Source organism: Pelmatolapia mariae, linkage group LG22, assembly GCF_036321145.2.
Source record: "Pelmatolapia mariae isolate MD_Pm_ZW linkage group LG22, Pm_UMD_F_2, whole genome shotgun sequence".
Classification (NCBI taxonomy): Eukaryota; Metazoa; Chordata; class Actinopteri; order Cichliformes; family Cichlidae; genus Pelmatolapia; species Pelmatolapia mariae.
In genome coordinates, this window is record NC_086245.2 from 6,503,779 (window position 1) to 6,526,311 (window position 22,533).

General features: G+C 39.3%; 1 protein-coding gene across 2 annotated transcripts in view; it reads left to right on the top strand.

Moving 5' to 3' along the window:
• The window catches only part of LOC135932760 (uncharacterized), a 31,900-nt gene extending 9,599 nt beyond the window's left edge, over nucleotides 1-22,301 (top strand). The window contains exons 7-11 of one of the 2 annotated variants that reach the window (XR_010573634.1): nucleotides 2,080-2,367; nucleotides 3,613-3,791; nucleotides 6,502-6,526; nucleotides 13,022-13,114; nucleotides 15,673-15,694. Coding sequence is in view for 1 of the 2 variants with exons in the window: in XM_065470373.1 (XP_065326445.1) it covers nucleotides 2,080-2,367; nucleotides 3,613-3,791; nucleotides 13,022-13,114; nucleotides 15,673-16,116 (1,004 nt within the window). In the remaining variant the exon portion in view is untranslated. Of the gene's footprint in view, nucleotides 1-2,079; nucleotides 2,368-3,612; nucleotides 3,792-6,501; nucleotides 6,527-13,021; nucleotides 13,115-15,672 lie in introns of both variants that reach the window. The other variant, XM_065470373.1, reaches the window with a different exon arrangement.
• The last annotated feature ends 232 nt before the right edge of the window (nucleotides 22,302-22,533 follow it).

Consider the following 22,533-nt stretch of genomic DNA (forward strand, 5'->3'; position numbering starts at 1 on the left):
AATTTGTTCCTGTGGAAATAAAAAGCACTGAATCCTGTGTTTACTGTAGTCACAGTAGTAACAGATGGCCTCCTCAGTTAATGTGTTATGATTGGCAGTCTCTAATTTTCTCTTAACAAATATGTCCTGGAACCAGAAAAAGGGTCTCTAGGGAGGAAGAGGTTAAGTAGCCGAGTAGCTCGATGTGCCCATTCATTTATTAAAGCCTCCATAGTTTTTAATAAGTGATTTGCTTTTTGTACTTTTCATGTTTTCCTAAATTTTCCCTAAATGGTCATTTTGGCTGAGTGCCACTGTCTTAAAATCCTTAATCTCAGAAAAATCTCACAAGTCTTTATTAAATATATTAAAAAAAGGTTAAATATCATTGAAATTAAAACACCGGTGAGTTTCTACAGCAACACAAGAGCTTCTGTGAGGTCTTTGAGCTAAATGCCAACATTTGCATACTTTCATGCAGGTAATGTAGTTATGTACCATTTTAATTAACTAGTATTATAACAATATACGGCTAAGCCTCGTGGGAGAATTTATTATTAGTAATATAGATGTTCTTTTTCATAACTGGGTGGTTTTGTGTTTCGATGTGATGAGTAATTCATCTCATTGGGAGGATGAATGTCCACCAAATTTCATTAATCAAACTCATTAACCTCTCATCAGTTCATCCCATGTTTCAGTCCAGCCTCAGTGCAGCAGACTCATTGAATGAATGATTGATATGTTGCTTCATACTCAATAGTTTCTCTATGCTCCCAACTAATAAGCCAGGCCAGGACCACCAAGTCAGAGTGGGGTCCTTCCTGCCCACTTCTGTATGTCAATGGTGTGAAAGGGAACTGAAACGCAGGACTCACAGACACAAAAGAATAAAGTGAAAACAAACCTTTTGTTAGGAGGAATGCCAAAGTTCATAAATGAGGCTCAAAATGCAAAACAGATGTCCAACACATTCAATTGCAGGAAACTAAGAGGGAAAATTAACAGATGCTTAAACAAAGGAAAACTGGGGCTATATAAACACAGACACTGAGGGCTAATCAGGGAATTAGACACAGCTGAGGCACAAAACAAAGGTGAATTTAATCAGGATAACGACACAAGGGAGGTAAAACTAAACTTAAAACACGGACGATACTAACTACAAGCTAAAACAGGAAGAAACTAAACAAGGAAACGACAGACACAACAGCAAATGAGAAGGCAACAAAGGAAGAACCCGAGGAAACTAACACTCTCGTACGAGCAGTAACTGTAACTAAGAATATTTAAGCAACAAAAAGATGATAACGTAAAATATGAAGACTCAAACAGAAAACCAGATATTAATCTCTGGCTCTCTTCCACTGCATGTCTTTTATCCTGTCTTCCTTCTCTCAACCCATGCGGCAGATGGTCCCGCCCCTCCCTGAGCCTGGTTCTGCTGGAGGTTTCTTCCTGTTAAAAGGGAGTTTTTCCTTCCCACTGTTGCCAAAGTGCTTGCTCATAGGGGATCATATGATTGTTGGGTTTTTCTCTGTATGTATTATTGTAGGGTCTACCGTACAATATAAAGCGCCTTGAGGTGCCTGTTGTTGTGATTTCATGCTGTATAAATAAAACTGAATTGACTTGAATTGAATTGAATATTATTTAATAAGAATTTAAAAAGTCCAAAAGACATACAACCCTGGGTCTCACTGGCCTAAAGATAATCTGGGAAAACATATCCCTTTTTTATTATTATAAAAAATTTCCATATGTTTACATGTCATTTTCACCAGTACAGCACAATGGTCTGTTTTAAAGACAACTATTTTGCTGACCTCTTGTCTTGGGTTAGGACAGCAGGGCATCCTCAGACCCCCACTAATGCAGGCTGGCTGATAATGATATGATTACGTTTGTAGTGACACATTTAGGGCCATTTATATCCTGTGTTTAAGCTATTGTGGTGAGCAGCATCAGATTTAGATTTTACATTTGCTGCATTTAGAAAAATAAGTCTTCTAACAGGTTTAAATCAAGTTTAAATTTCTCTGAACACACACACAGAACTTTATTACAGTTGCTATGTGTGTTTTTTTTGGTCTGCCACAGATCACCTGTACTTCAAGCACCTCGCCTATGGAGACAACTTCAACATGCAGCTCCACCTGCCCTACTCCAGCGTCAACGTCGTCTTCAAGCCCAAATCAGACAATCGGGGCCGAGCCATCGTGGACGAGGGGGTTGTGGTGACGCCGATGGACCCGCTGCTGGAGGGCAGGGTGAACGTGGAGGGTTCACATCTCATTATGAAGAAGGTCCAAGTGTCTGACTCGGGTGTCTTCAATGTGACAGACCTGGCTGGGCATCCTGTGGCTGCTGTCTACATAGATGTAGCCCGTAAGTGAAAAAACACACTTAAATGAACAACATGCGCTGTATTGCTGTTGGCTAACAAGCATAATAAACTAATTAGCATAATTTTTGTATTGTAAAAATGCAAATAAAGACACAGAGAGGGCTGCTAGCATAGTCAGTGTAATACAACATGAACTAAATGCACAAAGGCTGGAAGCAAAGAGAGACAGATCACCGGGATTAACATCAAACTTTTATCGTATTCAAACTCACGCTGAGAAGTTGGAGCATCAGAATCAATACAGAGAGAGGAAAGTGCCTCTGACTGATAAATGAAGGACAAATGATGCCCGAAATCATTTCCAGCTTTCTTGCACCTAATGGGACCGTAAATTACAAAAGTGAACCTCGTGTTGTATTAAATAAGACTTGAAGCTAGCATTTCAAATCAAAAACTCATTAGGAAAGTGTTTGCTGAGTCATAGATGAAATGAGCAGTGAGATAACTTCCTCATAACTTCCTCAGCCAGAGGAGTCGCCCCCTGCTGGAAATGAAAAAAAAAAAAAAGCAGTTTTTTCTGCATTTTTTGCAGCTTAGCGCTTCAGGTCCAGAGGCTACATACAGCTGTTATACATTTATTTCTGATTTTCCCTTTTTTAAAGAGCAGACACTGAAGCTGGTCTTTCTGTGTCACAGTGTAGTCATAAATATTAATAATTTAAGCAATAACATGCTGAAGGATGTACAACACTGCAGGCTGCTGACATTTATGTGCCTGCGTGCCCGAGATGTATTTCTATTTTTATATAAAGTGTAATACAAAGGGAATCAGAAGAGCAGAAACCAATGAATAATAAATAAATTAGTGACATTTTACTGTAATACATCCAGTTCAACATTTGTGAGCAATATTTATAAATATAATAAATGCAAGTGGAGTAAGAGTACCTTCTTAAATCCCCACATCTGATCATTTAATTCCTCCTGAGGAGAAAACGCATGATATTTATCATGGCTCTGCAATTGTGTTTTTCTGTATTATAGTTCACAATGTTAAATGCTTATTTATTTCTTATCAGTTTTATGCGGATGATGTTGCTGGCACATTTGTATGGATGACTGACGTGTTAACAGCAGAAAATGATGAGATTTAAAGGAGGCAGAGATGAAAGCTGATATCTTTTCTTTCAGGGTTTTGAAGCATCATTCCTGTTGTCACAGAAGGCTCATTATTTCTCTCCACGGTTGTTTTTTTTTTCTTACCCGTCCTCATCTGTCTCGCTCAGCTTATAAGCTGCCTCCCCTGACTCTGGCCATCCTCTCGCTGCTGGGCCTGGTTGCCCTCATGCTGCTGGCGTGCCTGCTGTCCTGCCTCTATAAAGTACATAAGAGGAACGAGAAGAACAAGAAGCTGATGCTTATTGCTCAGCAGGCTGGCAAGAGTGACGGCGAGGCTTTCAGACAGGTAACCCCCATCGTTCTTTATTTCTCTTGGTGGTGTAAAAGAAAGTGAGCAGTAGGACAGTGATGTCTGTGATGGGAGTGAGAGGCAGACGGTCCTGCTCCTGCTGTGGGAGTGAAGATGGTCAGCTGGTCAGCTTCCTCCCCTCCAGTGCTGCACCAGGCAAACATGTTCACACCCAAATTAAACAGATCACCGTGGCTGAGGATGACTCACCAGATTTGAATAAAATGCCTCACTAACTATCATACATATCCAGATATTTCCCCATCATCCGTATCAGTAAAATATATCAAATAGAAGCTGCAGCTAATATTAAATTAAACCTGCAATTAAATTAATAACTAAGGTAAATGTCCATAAAGAAAATGACTGATGATTTTTCCTTTATTTATAGTAAAACTCTATGCTTCATAATTAACTACTGTAGGCCTTTGTGTTTTCTTATAACATGTTATATTTTTCATGTTTATAATTGAACTACAAAGGAACATTCCCAAAACTGATATCCAGGGATGCTAACACAGACAACAGGACCCCAAATTTAAATAACATGGAAAAAACAATCACACCTTTTTTTATAAACATAAATACTCATACACACTAGTTTTGATAAATTAAGATATACATAAAGACATCGGACCATGTATACACATGATTTTGGAGCAAGTAGCAAGTCAAGCCTGATACTGCAAAACTGTGATTTTTACAGTGCTTCCATTTCTTATTATCATACGATTCTTATTCTTATTCACTAATGAATTCTGGGTACTACACATAGTTGTAGCTTACATACTTACCAACCTCTGCCAGAGTCCTTTGCTCTGAACTGCACAGTTGCAGAAGTGAGACCAGCGAATCCACATCTCCTTTTCTCCACTTCTTCTTCTTCAAATGATTTTTTAATTGCTTCATTAATAGCTTGAGGTGCAAAGAGTGACTTTTATATGTTAATGATGAGTTTATTGCTAAAGACCAGAACCAAAATGAGGCTTGTGCATGTGCATAACATTTCACGATGACTAAGAATGTAAAAGAGCACAGTGCGTACAGATGGCTTTATAAATATGATGAAAATATGAGCTCGTGCTTTTCTGCTGTGGGCATTCATGAAGTTTTATTTGTGAGTCTGCACAGAGTTTTATGCCTCTGGGCTCTGGTATTTTTTTAGAGACTGCACTGTGCAGGATACTCATGATTAGTTTCATTTTAATAATTTTTTTAAAATGACAAATCCATAATAAATGTCTCTTAAATGGAGCAGAAATTGTTTAGAACCCACCAGGTAAAAAAACACGATTTTCAGTTGACTATTTGTTCATGATTTGTAGTAATTTAGTGCCGTTAATCAGCCTTTAGAGAGTCTGTGTTGTTTTTAAAAAGTAGTTATAACACAAAGCCTTTTTGAGTTCTGGTTATTATTTTGTTTCTCATTCTTGAAATGTCAATTTTGAATAAAATATATTTTAATTATGCTGAGCCTGCAGAGACAAAAACAAACAGGTGACTGTTTTCCAATCAGCTCTTTAAAATCCTCGCTTTCTTTGATTCACCTGCTCATTACCGGCTGATCAACTGACGGATTGGATGATTTAGAAGAGTTGACAGTTAACCCCGGCTGCTCCCCAGGAGGCGGTTTGTTAACCAAGTGAATTTATGGATTCCCATTAAAACCCCATTACACACCAAACAGATGACTCGCCTATAGAAAGCACCTAAACATCACGCTCAGAAATTGATCGCTGTGCCGAGGGGACGACGGTTCGATATGAGCAACCAAACTGTTTGAGGAAAATGTTCAGATCAATTTTATGAGCATTTAATACAAAAGGCAGTGAATGCTTAAATAGTCCGCCTGATAAGTGAAGAAATAAGAATTCAGTCTTTTGATGTAATTAAAAATAGTTGGTAGGGATAATCGTTCAGCTTCAAACTAATTTAGACAGAAAATAACAGTTTTTCACTGTTTTAACTAAAAGCTGACTCTGAGGTCATTAAAACTAGCAGAGCGTTAACACTTTGCTGCCCAGCATCCCCATTAAATGATCCTTTACACCGATTGGACCAATTAAAAACCTGCTGCAGGCAGATGGCTCACTCATTGTAAACAAACCAGCTACAGCCACAGACTGATGGCCCTGCAGATCCTATTAGAGGATACCAAATGTTTACAATAACAATATGTCACATTAATTACTTAATGGAAAGGCTAAATTCACAGTTGTGTCACGATGGATGGATAATTAATGTTTTGGATTTTGCATTTTAAGCTGGATTCTCATCAAAAATCCAAACGTTTTATTGCTTAATCTTAGAGCTGCTTCACATTTCAGTTACTTTTTTTATTTGTAGATTAGGTATGACATGTCTTCAGCCCATATAGGCGTGGTTTTTTGCATTTACTACACCATCCCCAATCCACAAATAAATTTTAGCTTTACTAACCAATGACAATAGGTTCCAGTCATCACAGAAACATAAATGCACGCAGTGATTTTTATGCTCTCTGTGTGTTTAAAATATTTAAGATGTTAGAATGAAAACTGTTATGGTGCGTTAATGTTGTTTATCTTGCTTCAGCTTCATGAGTGTTTAGTGAATTGAAAGTATGAGCGTGAATAGAGGCCTTCATGCGCTCAGCTGGATGTCTCTGATTTCTTGGCCCGGCTAACGCTGATGCATGTGCGTTGCGTTTTCTCCCTCTTACTTTAAGGAGCCTCACACGGAGCCTCTTCTTGGTGAGAGAATTGCGTTCTGGACTCTTTTACTGCTGCTCTCCCTTCTTCGTTTTGGTGTCTGAACAGATGTGCTGCTTTTGTGGCAAATAAGTTCCTTGATCAACTGGCTTTTGTGTGACCCGACCATTGGTGACAGTTTCAAAAACGATGTGTTCAGTGTGTTTGAGATTGTATGAAGCCATTAAAGATATTGAGCACCGGCACACTCGATAAATCCTGGACACGAGAGAAACTGCTATCAATCCTAATGAACAAGCAGAGGTTGATCGAAGACCTAATTTGACAAAAAGTCGATAAATTACCTTAAGTGGATCTGGCTCTACGACTTGGAACAAACTGTTTCTGTGATCCTTGCAGACTTTCAGTAGTCATGTGACTGAGCTGCATCCTTTTTAATTCACTTTATAAGGTTATTATGTGGATGGAGTTTGATTGCTCTACATTAATGGGGTAAAGAATGCAATATTCCACAGTGGTCCTACAAAATTAGGCAGTTCCTCTGTATTTACTTTCAAAAATTGAGATTTGAATTAGGAAATTCAGTTTAGATGTTATATCTTATTCAGGTTTCACAGCTCAGTCAACGTTAGGAATTGTCTTGCAGGATTTCAGTCACAGTTTTGAGCCAGGTCGGGGTGCAAACACCAGAAATGCCCATTTTAACAAGTCATTTAATCCATTATTAAGTCTCAAGTTTTTTAAAACAAGTAATAATCTCAGTTGATGAAGAGGAGGGCTGTTTCTGCTTGGCTCCCTCTGAGTTTGTGAACAACAGAAACAGCTTTACTTGCTTTAACAAAAAAAACTTTGATTTTTTTAAAGTTTCCCTCCACTCAAAAATTTTATTTTCACTAGTGGTTCTGGCTCCAGTGTTCAAAGTTTGTCTGGAAATATAACTTTAAGGTGTTCAAGCAGGAATGATGATGCTACACTAGAAGTTAGCTGTGGTTCAATAGATGACTTTCACTAGCTCGATGTGGAAGCTTGAGGTTTGATTTGGACATATATTGAAAATAACCCTTCAGTGGTGTATAGGAGACACATTGTAGAGCAAAAGTATTACAATTTTGAAGCCAAAGACATTTGCGTATTCATAAATTCAGGATTTCCCATTAAGATGGAGGGCGACTATGTCATTTTAGGCATTTCCAGGAGGCTAATTAACCTTTTTTAAGGGAAAAACTCGGACTCGAATCATTCTTTTAAACAGAGTCTGCACACATGTCTGGAGGGGATCTTTAAACTTCAGCATAGTGATTGAATGACCTGTTGAGATGGCTTTAACCTCCTCAGTATTGGCGTAACTTCAGCTGGGAATTTCTAACTTTGAGAAAGTCACGCTGATATCACGTGTGGCGCTTTGGTTCCAGCATCAGTGAAATATTCCCGCTCCTTCCCTCCGCTTCTTCTCTCCCCCACTGCTGATAAAACCTCAGAGCACTGCAGTTACTCATAAACAGTGTGGTTATGATAACTGCTCGTACTGAAGCTTCACTGCTAGTGTAAAACCCAGCCAGCTAAGCGTGCACACATTTCTTCTTCTTCGGTGGTGTTTTATAGTGTGGCGTGAATCACAAGGTAAATATGCAGTGTAATATTTGTGGGTGTACGTGCTGTTTGTGTGTTTTAGTCGCTAACAGAAAGGCAGTGTTGAAGAGTTGTGTGCATTATATGTGTTTTTTGTTTGTTTGTTGTTGTGTAGAGAATTTTAACTGTGCAGCCAAACAGCCCAGAAAGTGTGTGTGTGTCAGTTGTTTCCTTTTAATGTGTGTGTGTGTGTTTATCTGCATTCAGTGTTATGTGTTCATTTTTCTCAAGTGATGCAAAGTCATAAATTAAAATGTGACATGATGTGAGACACCCCCCATTTATTTGCTGCTTTTACATTTACTCCTTAATGACACCAGTCATGAAAAATTAGCCTATCACTTGATGCCCGGTCGTTATTCTTCCAGTTGCTTACCGTACATTATTCACAAGTAAGTTTTTTATTTTCACATTAAACTGTTGTTATAATTTGGCTTTGACTTTTGTTTTTCATTATAAAATATTAAATAATCCATAACACTTCTTACTAATAGAGCTCGGTCTTATACATACATTTTCTTAACTGCTCTGGTCTGTGGGCGGCTGGAGTTGATCCCAGCTGTCACAGGGTGAGAGGTGGGGTATATACCTTGGACAGGTCAGCAGTCCATCACAGAGGGAACACTCATAGAAACTGTGAATTATATGAAACTGATGAGTAAATATCCCTCCAGAAGCTGCAGGTGGATGGGGTTGGAACAGCAGGAAGTGATGTAGGCAACAGCAATAACAACATTTTATAGCAGAGATTTTGCAGCTTTAACAGATGCTAAATGAGGAGGGTTTGTTTGGTTCATGACACAAGGATAGTGAAGCAGGTAAGGGAAAACCTTCATCACTGTCACGTGACCTGTAAACCATTTTAACCAAGCATGCATATCCATGGAAATGAAATACTTAAAAAAAAATGTTTTAAACTTTATGTTTTTACGTAGTGAAAATGGAGGCTGCTCATAAACGTAACCCAGTAGTTCTAACACATAAATCAAACCAAACAGTTACAGAAAAGGTTAAATGAAAGAGTTCTTTCTATCTCCTCAACTCCTTCTGGAGATCCTGCCCTGGTGCTGTCTCCTGCCTCTCTCCTGATGCAGTTTTTTTCTTCTAATTCCCTGTGCATCAGAAAAATCTCAACAATCATATTTGCCCTGGTTAAAATTTCAATAATAAACGGATTCCTGTATCAGGATGTGACAGGCTGTAAGTTAGAAAGTGTTTTCAAAGAGACACAAAACTGCATTACAGTGAAAAAGTCTGTAATTTTTCAGGTCACAGGTAAATTAAGTTAAGCATGTGTTTGTGTGCTTATTGGGTAATCTATCAGGTTTGTAAAGTGATCTGATTTAAAGTCTTATTAAAAAACATTGTTTTATTGTGTAACATTCTGCTCATTTATTTAACAAGTTTAAAAATGGTTAAATCAGGTCAAGATTTCCTGTATCACATATTTTACATGCACAGGAAATGTGATTGTAACAGGATTTCACACAAAAAACCATAGCTGTGATTCTCAGTCTTATTACAGTCTTACTCCTCTTTATAAGTTCAGGCTATGCCTCGAAGCCAAGCTCCTAAAGGGATTAACACTCCCCTGGTGTTAACAGATAAATAGCAGTCTGCTGGCCTGAACCCTCCATTTTCCAAGAAATAAATTATGTGGAACATTAAATTATGATTTGTTATCAGGACCTGCCAGCAGATCTGAACTCTAACATCTAACAATCCTTTCCAAGGAATTTTCTCATGTAAAACTGTTTCAAGTTTCAATTTAGGTTTAAAACAGTAAAGTTATGCATTACAAGAACATAGGTTTTTCTAAAAATATGCTACATATTACAAAAACTCACTCTCTTTATTAAGCAATATGTAATTTCAACTTTAGAATATTTTGAACACTTTTTTCATCCAAATTGGGGAAACTCGTTTCCCTCCAATTCAGCAAATTAAAAACAAGGAATAGTTTCGACGCTGTTCACAGTTACAACTTAAAGCTGCAAAAAGTCATTTGAGACTTTACAGATTTAAGGCGCTACTGAGCAATATCACTTCTAATTAAAAAAATCTGTCAGCTGCTGGGACAAAACACTTTGTGAGCCAGTCAGTAAAGCTCTGAAGTCGCTCACCAAAGACGGCTAAAAATACCGCGTCATGGATGCCTTTCAAAATAAAAAAAGCCTTCTTAATTTAGCCTTAATTAAGTTTCCATCAAAGGGTGATTCTTCTCACTCTGTTTATTTTAACTACATTTACACTACAGTCACTGTTACAGCTCACTACTGTTAAAGAAATATCAGCTGCTGTTGCTTCAAATTATCAAATCTAGTTTTAATCAGGACATTAAAAATTTGAGTTGCTTTTGAGTTTGGATTTCTTTGCTTTCTTTGTGTTTGACGTTTTAGATTTTTGTGATTGTGTTTTTGTGTGTTGTTGTGTTTGTGGTTTATGGCTTGATGATGTTATCAGTATTTCCCTGCTCTTTCCTTTCCCTCAGTTTTGTCTGTGTCTTCAAGCCTTCTGGGTTTCCCTCTGCCTCGTTCATTCAAGTTTAGAATATTATTTCAAAGTTTCAGCGTTAGTTTTTTATTTTCTATTTATCTTCACCTGTATCTTATCTCTGATTAGTCCCCACTGTACTTATATAGCCGTGCCCTCCCTTTAGTCTTTATCTTAGCCCCTCTCCCCTGATGTGCTCTCCTGGCCGTCTCTGGGTTTCTGATTTGTCCGAGTACAGTCCTGGATTTTTTTTTTTATAAATATTTATCCAATAAAATAAATTCTGACCTGTGATTATTTCAATTTTTTCATGATTACTGATGATTGTGGGAGAAATGTTAAAGCAGCAGATCCTTCCAGCCTTTATTCACTGTATTTGTCTCTGTGTGGTTACTTTTTCTGAGTGTATGTTTGTGAGTCCTAACATTTTGTTTGTGATCACCAGTGATATACTGTGTTAATCTCTTTAATGTGTGTTAAAGCTGTGGTGTTGTGTGTGAGCTTGATGTGTGTTTGTGTGTTGACAGCCGAGGTTGAGATGACAGCAGGTGGCCTCGCTGTTATGGATTTTCTTGTAGCTGTTAGATCGCAGACGTGCGTGAGAGGATGTCAGCAACCTTTCGAGACTTAACCCAAGAGGCCGACATGAAGCTCAGATCAATCACACCTGACTCATCACCTCACCTGACCGCTTGTCTCATCCTTTGCATTTTATTACATCCATCTCACCGTCCTGCTCTCCTCTGTACATCTTCACTATCTGCTGATTATTTCTTCCACTTTAAGTCTCTTCTGTTACATTTACTGACGTTTATCTTACTCCTGCTTGCTGTCTGTCAAATACCATGTTTATCTTTCCAGCCCCCTCCTCCTCCTGTTTGGTCGCTTTTCTTATCTATTTGTACTACTTCTTTGCTTCCCTCGCTGGTAAAAAGACATCAGATATGGAACTTCTTGCTAACATATCAGCTGCATTTATTTAAAAAAAAGGTCAACTTTAATTTGTCTACTTAAACAACATTATTATTTTTTTTTACTGCTGTGCAGAATGTTTGCATCCTTTTTATGTTTAGCAGATATTATAAAGGAATTTTTTTTTATTTTGTAAACTGGAGACAAGCAGTGCACTCCTTCAATCATTTACCCTTCAAACACCACAGAACAAACAACAGTAAATTTCCATGCATGATAAAAAAGTTCTGCGAGTCCACCCATAACAGTAACTTTTAAAGCAATAAAATTTCCATCCTACTCTTGAAGGTCATATTCTCATGCATTTCTAAACTGTTTCATCACGTGCCATTGATCAGCTTCTGTGTCACCCTGATCAAATCATCACCAGCAACATCCCAAAGCAGCTTAGAAGCGATGAACCATGAATTCCTCGAGTCAGACTGAAACTGTGACTTCTGAGGGAGGACACTGTGCCACGTCACCTCATTGCTGGCATACAGCGCAATAAAAAGGTGGAAATGTTTAGTCATCCATGTTTAGCCCACCCATTGCACTTGGCAGATTTGGCTTTTTGCAGCTTTGCATCTGTCTCCCAGATTTTATTAGAAGAGTGCACACTATAAAACCACAAGTTGAAGTGATCAGAACAGGTGTTCCTGTGGGAGCTGAAAAAATAAGCAAAAGAGTTCCAGCTTTACCAGAAAGACTACCTTGAAGTGGATGCCAACCAAGTTTTAATCAAGTATGATTTTATTTAATTAATAAAGGATTTTGAAGTTAATCTTTTTTATCTGCACAGCCTCCTCAGCAGGATTCTCTCTTTCAGCACAAAGTCAGTCGTTTGCTTAATGCCGACTGTAATCCACACCGTTCCCTCTCTGCGTCCTTATCCCTCCGCTGTGCTGACTAATGGACAGTTTATTTAAAATGCACAGAGCTTCTGAGCTTTTTACCGTCTCTCTCCCGTTTACGCCTTCACTCTTTTCACGTACACATCCCACTCATCCCGATTTCATTTCATTTCTCATTTTTCTTGCTTTACCTCTCTTTTAGCACATCCATCTGGCTCTTTCTTGTCCCTTTTAAAACTTTCAGAGTGCACCTTGAGTCCATATATCTTCAATCTGCCCCCATGCCGTCTTCCCTGCAGTTGAAGGGAATAGGCACTTGTGAAATATTGTAACTCTCCCCCCCCCCCCAGGCTCTGTTTCCTCTCAACCTCCATCCCTGCCATGAAGACAAAGAAGTCCTCTCTGTCATGTCACACAAGGATCTTTTTTAATATCTCTGTTTAGGAGCTTTCTGTGCAGTTAAATGTAGCCTGTGTATGTGTGTCATTGTCCTCTGTAGTAACGTAAAACATGTATGATGACAAACGATGTGTAAACAGCTGTTGTTGACGGTCGATTTTTACATGCATCCTGTATGGTTGTATGTGTCTTTCTGTGTGTGTGTCTGCAGGTGGTTCGTGAGGCTTACAGCAGGTTCACCGAGGAATCGCTGACACAGTCGATGTGTGATAAACCCACGGAGAGCACAGAGGTCACCATCAAGGTCAGTGGTGGAAACAAAAAGCCATTAAAACGCAAAAACATGTTAAAATGATAAATAAAACATAGCAGAAATGAAAAGATCACAGCTTCAAATAGCCAACTTGGTTCTTTAGCTGCAAATTCATAGATATTTTAATAACCATGCATCAAAATAGTAACACATAATCTGAAAGACAGATGAGCCTAGAAAGATGATTCACATCTTGGCTTTCAATGGGCAGGTTTGTTGCACAGCTACAGCTTTATTCACTCTCATGGCTCTTACGTGCTCATAAAACTGTACAATTCCCACGACCAGCTGGAGAACTTTGTGGAGTGCTACCTTTTTAACTTTCGTATTCAAAATGGGAGCTATATTAGATTTTATAGACCAACACTATAAAATATGTATATATGAGACATTTAACATGATGGCCTGTGGATGTGAAGCAAGCAGTCGGCCATCTGTGCACTGCACAAGTGTAAGGATTAGCTGCTAAGGAATTGCTCTGCATTCCTGGGTATTGCCTGCAGCTGTGCAGTGGTCATTGGTTGTGGCTGCCAGTGATGATTACATCGACCCTGAGTATCTCAGGCCTTTTCTGCTCTGACAGTGTTTCCAGACATTTCCCTGGGATGCAGCTGTATGACTGGCAGAGGTACAGGTTGGAGCAGCTGATCTTTGTCCCGTCACATTTTCACCAAGTTCAGACGTGGTGCTCTCAGGGTCATGTAAGGCTGCAGCAACAGTTCAGACCTGCACACTGGCATCTGGCATACAAATCAACTGGCCTGGAGCAGCTTTGTCATTTGCAGCATGATGACACTGATCACAGTGTTGGGCACACACTGATTATTTGTATTTTTGAGACCACTGGCACAAGAATGTAGTAAACTGAACCTTTTCTGAGGAGTACAAGTGAGCTTATTTGTATTCGGTAAACAAATTACCACCCTGCCATTGACTAAAATTAACAGGAACCAACAACTACTCACAGAAGAAGTTTGTGTTATCTAAGGGATTAAAATTATATGCTGAGAAATGGATTAAAACAAAGACAGTGAACATATTCAAATGTTCATGATATAAAACTCATGTTGCTTTTTTGACTAGTGTAAACCTAAAACTAGATGCGTTTTTGTTTAGCTAATAAAGGATAATAAGAATACTGGTGTGTAGCCAGATGAATAAGCATTTTTGTGCCATCAGTGGATGTCTTCTAATCTTTGTGCGATGTTGTTTGGTCCTGGTTTGAAAATCAGGCTAATAGGTCAACAGAAGAAGAGTTTCACCATCAGCTTTTTTAGGTTACATAATTATTAGTGATAAGAGCTGTAGATACAAGAATGATTAGAGCAATATCGTCTGAGACTGAAGTCTTGATCTTGATTATGAGAACAATCTGAAGCTTAATAATGTCCAACACCTGATGTACTTTTGGAAAAGTTTCTGCTCAAAGTAATATATTAATTAAAAAAAGATTTAAAAAGATTTAAAGACAGAAACATCATTGCCCATCTTTGTGTTTGAGATTGCTCAGAAACTACCTGCTATAAAATGTCACCTCAGTGCCAAGAGTAATTAAAATGCAATCGACCTTACAGGCTGCACTCGGCAGTGGAACAAATTAGACTCAAGTTTATAACTGCAATAAAGGAGTAAAGAAAGTGAAGTGGTCAAGGTTCAGGGAGTCCTTTAAAACGGTTGATTAAAGCTCCCGCAGGACTTCTTGGGCTCCAACGTGGAATATCACAATAAAACTACAGTTGCTTTTCTAAATTTGTTGTTTCAAATATCAAAGAACGCAGCAGCGTCTGGATTAAATTTAAATTAAATTTTGTCTATTTGTTACAAACATGTCTTACAGGCAAATGTTAAATTGAGTTTTGTTGTCTTACATCAACATGCATGTGACAACAGAGAGCTTTGAATCTCAGAAACAACAACAATGAAAATGTGATTTCTACATTTAACACTGAAAGCAGGTGTAGCCCACATCTTACAGGCCAAACATTTAGTATAATTCTTATTTGATCTATTCAGTTGTTTTCTTTATCATTTTGCTGGACCTCTTTGTTTGTGTCCATGTAACATAAGAGTAGGGATGGCAGCAGGAGATGGTGAGGTAAGTCTATAAATACGGTTGGAGAAATGTACATAAATTATTCACTTTAGTTTTTCCTCTGACCTAAATTTTAACCACTTGTTTTTCTTCCGTTCTTCGATCCTATATCACCTCCTTCCTTCATCTCCTACGCCCTGTTGGGGGTATCTGTTTTGTACTCGCTTCAACTCCTGCTTCTTTTGTCTTTTCATCTCAGCCCTCTGTCCCTGTATAATATTTTTCCTCTTTACCATTCTACCTGGCTTTCTTTTGCTTTATCGCCTCTCTACTTTCTAGTTGTTGTTTTTTTAAACTTTACTTTGTGTCTTACTTTCATCTTTTGTTGGGTCCTACTTTCTCCTCTTTTACTCTTCTCTTCCTTCTTTATCTTTCCTTTCATCTTACTTTGTGTCCTAACTCTTCTGAATTGTATATTTAGCTTGCCTTTCATCTCCTTCTGCCTCTTTTCATGCAGGGCCTCGAGGTGTCCAAACCAGGCCGCTACCACACTCTCAACTCAGATAACTTTTTGGAGATGAGCGACTCCGGAGTCGAGTTCACCAGCTCTGGTCTCCCACTGGACAGCGACACGGATGCTGCGATGACCTACGCTTCCCACAAGCCCCTGCTAAATGCCGCCTCCCCTCCAGCCATATCTGAAGAATCGCACTCCGAGGGCTTGGAGGCCACTGTGGTCCCCGATGGCGACCTCAGCGCTAGCCAAACCCCTGACTCTGCCTTGAGCCCCATCTCTAATCCTCACTCGCTCGCAGCTGCGACCCCTGATGGAAGCCTCCGTGGTGCTGCATCACCGGGAACCGCCTCCAGAGGCACTGCTGAGTCAGATACGGCCAAGTCAGAGGGAGGGGCTGAGAGTGGAGAAGGTGAGCAGAAGGAGGAAACGGCCCAGAGCACCTGAGAGGGAGTACCAGGGTGTATTTTTTTTAAGCTCACCTCTCCCAACACATCCACAGTCGTCTGGCAGGAACTTCTCATATCTCACATCATCAAGTCCTTTGTCACTGCATTTGAAGCAACATCACAGACAAATGTTAAAGCTTGGATCTGGATGTCTAGCCTAGCCTAGAAGAAAATAACTAAAGCAGCAGATGCTCAAAATGCACAATGCAAAATTTAAAGCAATATGCTCTGAAAAATGAAAGGTAAAAATAGAACCCCCCGAGCTGTATCAAAAGCAGCTCCGTGCATCTGGAAAATGCATGCATTTAAATTAAACATTAGAGTAGCTATCATAGTTCAGATCTACAGGACATTGCTGACATTAGAGTAGACTGCATGCCTGCTAAAGAAGCATAGGCTTACAAAAGAAGCTGTGATGACACGAAAAGGGTAAAACACATTCATCACTTTTAGGAAAACGCCTGAAGGGGATCAAATGATTTTGATTCCTGTGAAAACTGGTCAAAAAAAAGGCGACAGCAGTGTGACAGTTTGACAGGTAGAGCCAGCGCGCATCAAGGAATCAGACATTATTTTCTAGGACCAAGGCTACTAACGACAATAACAGCAGAGAGCGTCTCCCTTTCCAATGGCGAATCTCAATGCGTTGCCTCTGACAGCACTTTTGTCTGCTCTCACTGCATCAGACAAACACAGTGATGATTGCATTTCAGCCCACCCACATGCAGTCTCTCTATTATTAACAGTACAAGCATGTCGGAAAGCGCCTCCACATCTCCGACAAAAGTGCTTGTTTCAGCAGTCATTTACCCGGAGAAAAATCTACTCGAGGTATTATTTCTCAAAAACCTGCAAAGTGAAACAAGCTAGATTAGACTGAGTACCCTACTACTGGATGGCTGTTTCCCTTTCTCTTATATCCAGTGTGTCAAATCTGCCAAATTCAAGGCATCATCTAGAGAAAACCGCCTAAACGTCCACTTCATCTCACTCGCACTAATGATAAAAGCCCCCAAAAAAGGAAAAAAAAACCCAAAAGAGCAACAACTAACTGCAGAAACTGTCCTCATCTGTTTTACCCACCCAAGGGAGTTGTCAGCAGCCCTGTCAGAGGAAAATAAAATCCAGAGACTAGCGTGCAACACGTCTGGGGCTTTTGGAACGGCTCCTGAGAACGTAATTGGATTCTCGGTCTCTTTGCAGACGGACCAATTCACGGACACCGTCGAGTGAGGAGCGGTGATAAAAGAGACGACAGAGATGGAACAGTGTTCTATTCGGCGAACAGATAAATGACTTGCATGATTTAAAGCCCCCTATTTTCATCTCAGCCCCAATCCATCTCACGGTGCTCCAATTATTGTAGCCCGGTTGTTTGCCAAAATGAAGTGAGTGGAAAGGCACAGTTTGGATCAGTCTGCGATAACGATGCAGCCCGCAGCCTCAACAGAAGGAGACTGAATAAGTCGTGAGAAGTGTAAATGTGTGTGTGTGTGTGTGGAGGGGGTGGTTCGTGTAAACCGAAACAACATTATTAGACACTCAGTGCTTCGTATGGAGGCATGAGTCAGTTCAACCCATTAAAAACAGGAAATTAAAAAGAGGAAAAGATACAAATCACAAATTTAGGGTTAAACTAATAACTTGTTGCTCGTGCTTTATTAATCCTAACTTATCACATAATTCACTATATGATAGTCCAGTGTTGTTGACCTAGCAGTTACAATGTTACAAAGGCATCGCTCAAAATCTGTTCAATCACTGAAGTAAGAGCTATATTTAAGTTTAAGTGCTGCACGACCACCTTTCATCTACTCAAGGGCATTCGAATCCTGAAATCGTGCTGCAGATTTGAGCTTTAAAAGCGTGATTTTAAAAAGAGGCCACAGAATGGGCTGGAGATGTAGTCAAATCTCTTTTAAATTACATCCTTGAATAAAATCTGCTTTTTCTTCTTCTTTTGAAGGGGCTTCTTTTTACATGGGGAGGTTTGGTAAATTAGCGGTCACTTAAGAGCAATGAAAACATTTTGTGGGAGAACACACACAGACGCTACAGATGAGAAATGGAATAAGTGACGGAAGATAAAACATTTTTTAAAAGAAGCATGAACAGTGTCAATTAGATTAAGCTCTCTCCATCCTAACAACTGCTTCTGACTAATTGGTTCCCCTTCCTTGCTGTGAAAGGAGCCCGTGGGCTAATCCAGGTCACGGGAAGCTGATTTACACCGCAGTACGAGAGCGAGGCATCTCATGGCGCTGACGAAACGGCGTCCAGGCATGTCCTGTCCTCCGCAGGGCCTGACAGTCCGTGATACCACCAGGGTTGTGTCACGGCAACGTCGGGCGCGCGCTGCACCCTCTGAATCACACCTGAACCACACTTACCTTCATCACCCAGTCCTCATTTCGATATCACTATTATGGCTGCCATTGACAACTGTTAGCAGTACGGCTACCTCATGCTGTAACCGAATCAATGTCAACTGGAAAAGAGAGATTTACGATCCAAACCTCCCAGGGTGACTAATAGCAGTCAGACAGGTGCAGATAATCAATGCCTGGAAAAGAAAAGCACAAAATTTAACAAGTAATCCCTTTTTAAATGTAAAAAAGGGTTCATGCTGTATTTAAAAAGGGTAAAAGGTAAGAAGCAGCTATTGTAAATACAGTAAGGTGATTTGCAAACACATAGACTTTTTATTAGCTCGTTCCCTTTTTATTCAGGAAAACTTAGTTTGAGTTGCGTATTTCAGTGTCATGTGTTTACAATGACTTGTGTACCCTACATTAATGTGACTGAATGATTTTATATGGCTGTTTTCTATGGATGTGCTTTTGCTCGTGCAGGGACTTCATCTGATATATGTGTAAACTGAGGGGCTTCCAAAACTCTTGTTAGGTGAGCAAATTGATGGTCAGTGGAGTTTCAATTAATTCTAAAGCAATATTAGTATTATAGCACTTACACATTACTATCACCCACAGGAGAGAGGAATCAGGCGTAGCACATCCTAACATGATCATGTTCACTTAGTTATCCTTTTTTCACAGTTGTAAATATACAGATATGTGATCTGCATGTGTATAGTGTGAAAATACTAACATATTTCTTACTGCAAGGCTTATGCAAGATTTTATACTATTAAAACGCTGCATTTATCCTTTAACCACACATCGACAGTAAGCAGAAAACTATGCCTTTAGCTGGGAAGACTCGTAGCTCGTGCCATGTTTGTGTGTCTGGGCCTCGGTCGTGATCTGTGAAGTCCTTTCATCAAAGCTGATGTCAGCAGAGACTCTGCTGCCTCTGGGGTGCAAAGCGTCAAGAGCGTTGTTGATTTAACCTCGCACTGCCTCCAAGACTGGGGCAGGAATGTCGGATTCACATAAAGTTCCAGAAATCCAAACAAATGCAGGCCAGTAGGATATAGTTACAGGATAATAAATTGATGATATGTAAAGAAACGCATCTGTTTCTCATAAATACGCGCACGCTTCTTTGGTTTCTTGCCCAAATCTGTAACTCCAGGAAAGTCCCAGGTGATTCTGGTCGTGTCTGAAATCATTCACTCATTCGTTATAAGCTGATGCCTGTAAAGGAAGTTCTGTGTAGACAGCTGTCTGTGATCAAACTTTTAAATATCAGTCAGGTGATTCTCTGCTGCTGTCACAGAGTTAAAACATAGGAACATCAGCCTAATAAACTGGCAGTATTTTGGGTATTAATGCAGATTTTCTCAGTGTCATAAACAGAAATAATTTGTGATTTTACCTTCAGCACAGTGTGCGATGGTATCTTTTGTAGTAGTTGTATTTACACTATTTAGTAGAGCATTGTGGTATATTTTACGTGCACAATAGGGAATAAGGACACCAGACACTTAGACGTAGCATATATATTCACTATATTCATATATATGGAGAGAGAGACATAAAATTGTGAATGATTTCTGACGCATCGTTTGCTTGCATGTTTTATAACTTGTAAACTAGCAGCACAGTTGGAATTTTTTTCTGAGTTACAGAGTGTCTGAAGGTTTGTGATAAGGTAACATGAAAAAACCCACCTCTAAACTAGATAAGCAATCAGAGTGCATCCTGTACCAAGGCCAAGGCCTATCAACTAAAGCATCAGATATGCGTTCCTCTTGTGATCATGCTGCACCTAACCACCAAGATTCAGAAAATTCAGCCTATTTGTTTTTGTACAGGCTAACCTTCCTTAGAGACAGCTTAAGCCATTTATCTGGCATCTGCAAAGCTAGCAGCTAGATGGAAACGATGCATCTTAACTAGGATGCTGTTCTTGTCCTGCTGCCAGACGTGTTGCAGTTTTACTGTGGAACAAGAAACATAATTAGCATATTATTCAAAATTTTGCTGTATGCTAAGTCGAATTTTTTAAAAAACTTCCATTTAACCACAGCGGGGTATATCTGCTGCACAGGCTGCCAAGATATTCAGCAGATATACGGAGTCCTTTGTGGAGCCCCAGATATTGCTCAAGACAAATATCTGCCTGCTATGCTTGCTGTTCGGTCTGAGCTGTTATGAAAGCATCACATCAGAGTATCTGAGATGCATTCATCAGGAAGATTTAACATTTACGTGCAGATATTTCAGATCCTGGTCGACGTTTTATTTTGTGTACTTCAATTTTGAGAGCAGCACACTTTCTCAAATGCGTTTTACTTTATAAAGATGAAAGGTTTCAGATCCAACGTGCATCATAAAGCCTCTTTTGGAGGGCACTTTTGCGCTTGGCAGGGTGAAAGGACACCGCCCTCCTTTGGATCGCAGCCTGTGCCTGCTGGAATAATAAAACTTTAGGTTCAGGCAATCACGGCTGACATAGGCTTTATGAAAGGATTTCACTTGCTGTCATTCATCCTCAGTCTGATGTTTTCTCTTTCATTACACATCTGAGCCGCTATTCACAAAGCCTCTCAGAACAGAAGTGTTGATCCGTGTGTGGGTAGGGGGAGATTTAATAAAATGTTCTTTCAGTTCTGGTAGATTCGCTCTTCTGTTAATCTACTATTCTCTGTAAATCCAAAGAATATAATAAAAAAACACGAAATGATGTCTGCAGTGTGGCAGTGCGCTAATACATCTGATCATAACAGAAATACGCTCTCGCACAAAATATCCACACTACCGTTCACTGCAGCTTCTGACTCTCACATCAATTAAATTTAATTCACTCCAGTTCAAATCAGTGGCTTTTGTGATTGAATTTAGTCTCATCTCTGATTCATGACGGATAATTGGAGAAACTAATTGGAAAGCACTTATCACTCCGTCACTCTGAGTGCAATATTTTACCACGCTAATATTGCCGGTAATCTTTTGGACAAACTGATCCTGGTTCAGCAGTGCTTCGGCTCTGAGCAGCATTGTGAATTATTCAGAAATGCAGTGTACCATTTTCTGCTTGAAATCTGTTTTGTAGTCAAACTTCTGACCTATCGCGAGCCTCCCAGCACCTGCGGATGTTTTTCATGTAAGAAAAGGTTAAAAAAAAAATGTACGTATGAAAAAAATCATATAATAATTGTCTTTACTTTGAAATAAATGTACTTGATCTCAGAGGAGAGAAGTGGATATGCTTAAAAACCCACCTCCTTTGAATGAATGACTTTCATTGTCTGGACTTTTTATAGCGTCACATTGAGCACCAAAACACTAGTCTATCTGTGCTTAGTATTTCTCCTTACTCTGATATTATAGCCTATATCTGCTGTCCGAGTATACCTAAGAGTTAGTGTAACTGCAGCATGCCGACCAGTAGATTGCTTGTGGGACAGCAGACGTGACCTAATATTGATAATAATAATGTGAACTGCACTTTTCTGTACAGCCGGCCACCAGAGTTCACTGTGAACTCGTGGCTGTTGTTTCCCATGATCCTCCTTAACCTTAGAAAAAAAAAAAAATCACCTTTCACTGCAGGGATTCAGCAGCGAGTGTGAGTTGAGGATGAATATTAGTGCTTTTTCACATGCGCTTTTATGCCATATGTTCATAAAATTGATTTTCCTTCAGAAGTGGATGTTTGTTGCATTTATTAACACCCAGTATGAAATAAATGATAAACGTGTGAAATATTGAAGAATTTTGCCTTTATTTGATTTAGTCTTTGAAATGTGTTTTTATCATATTTAACTTTTTCATTCTGTTTTTGACAAAAATAAAATGGCATGCATTAAAATGAGATTGCCTTTGATCTGATATTCTCCTTTAACATACAGCTGAATGTGCATAGACTAAAATTCTTAATTGTCAAGTTGATGTCTATTTCAAATCTAAAATGCATGATCTGACTCTAAGTGGCATTAAAATTTGTATTCCAGATGTTTAGTTTATGTGACTGAATATTACATTGACACTGGGTGCACCTTGCATCATGC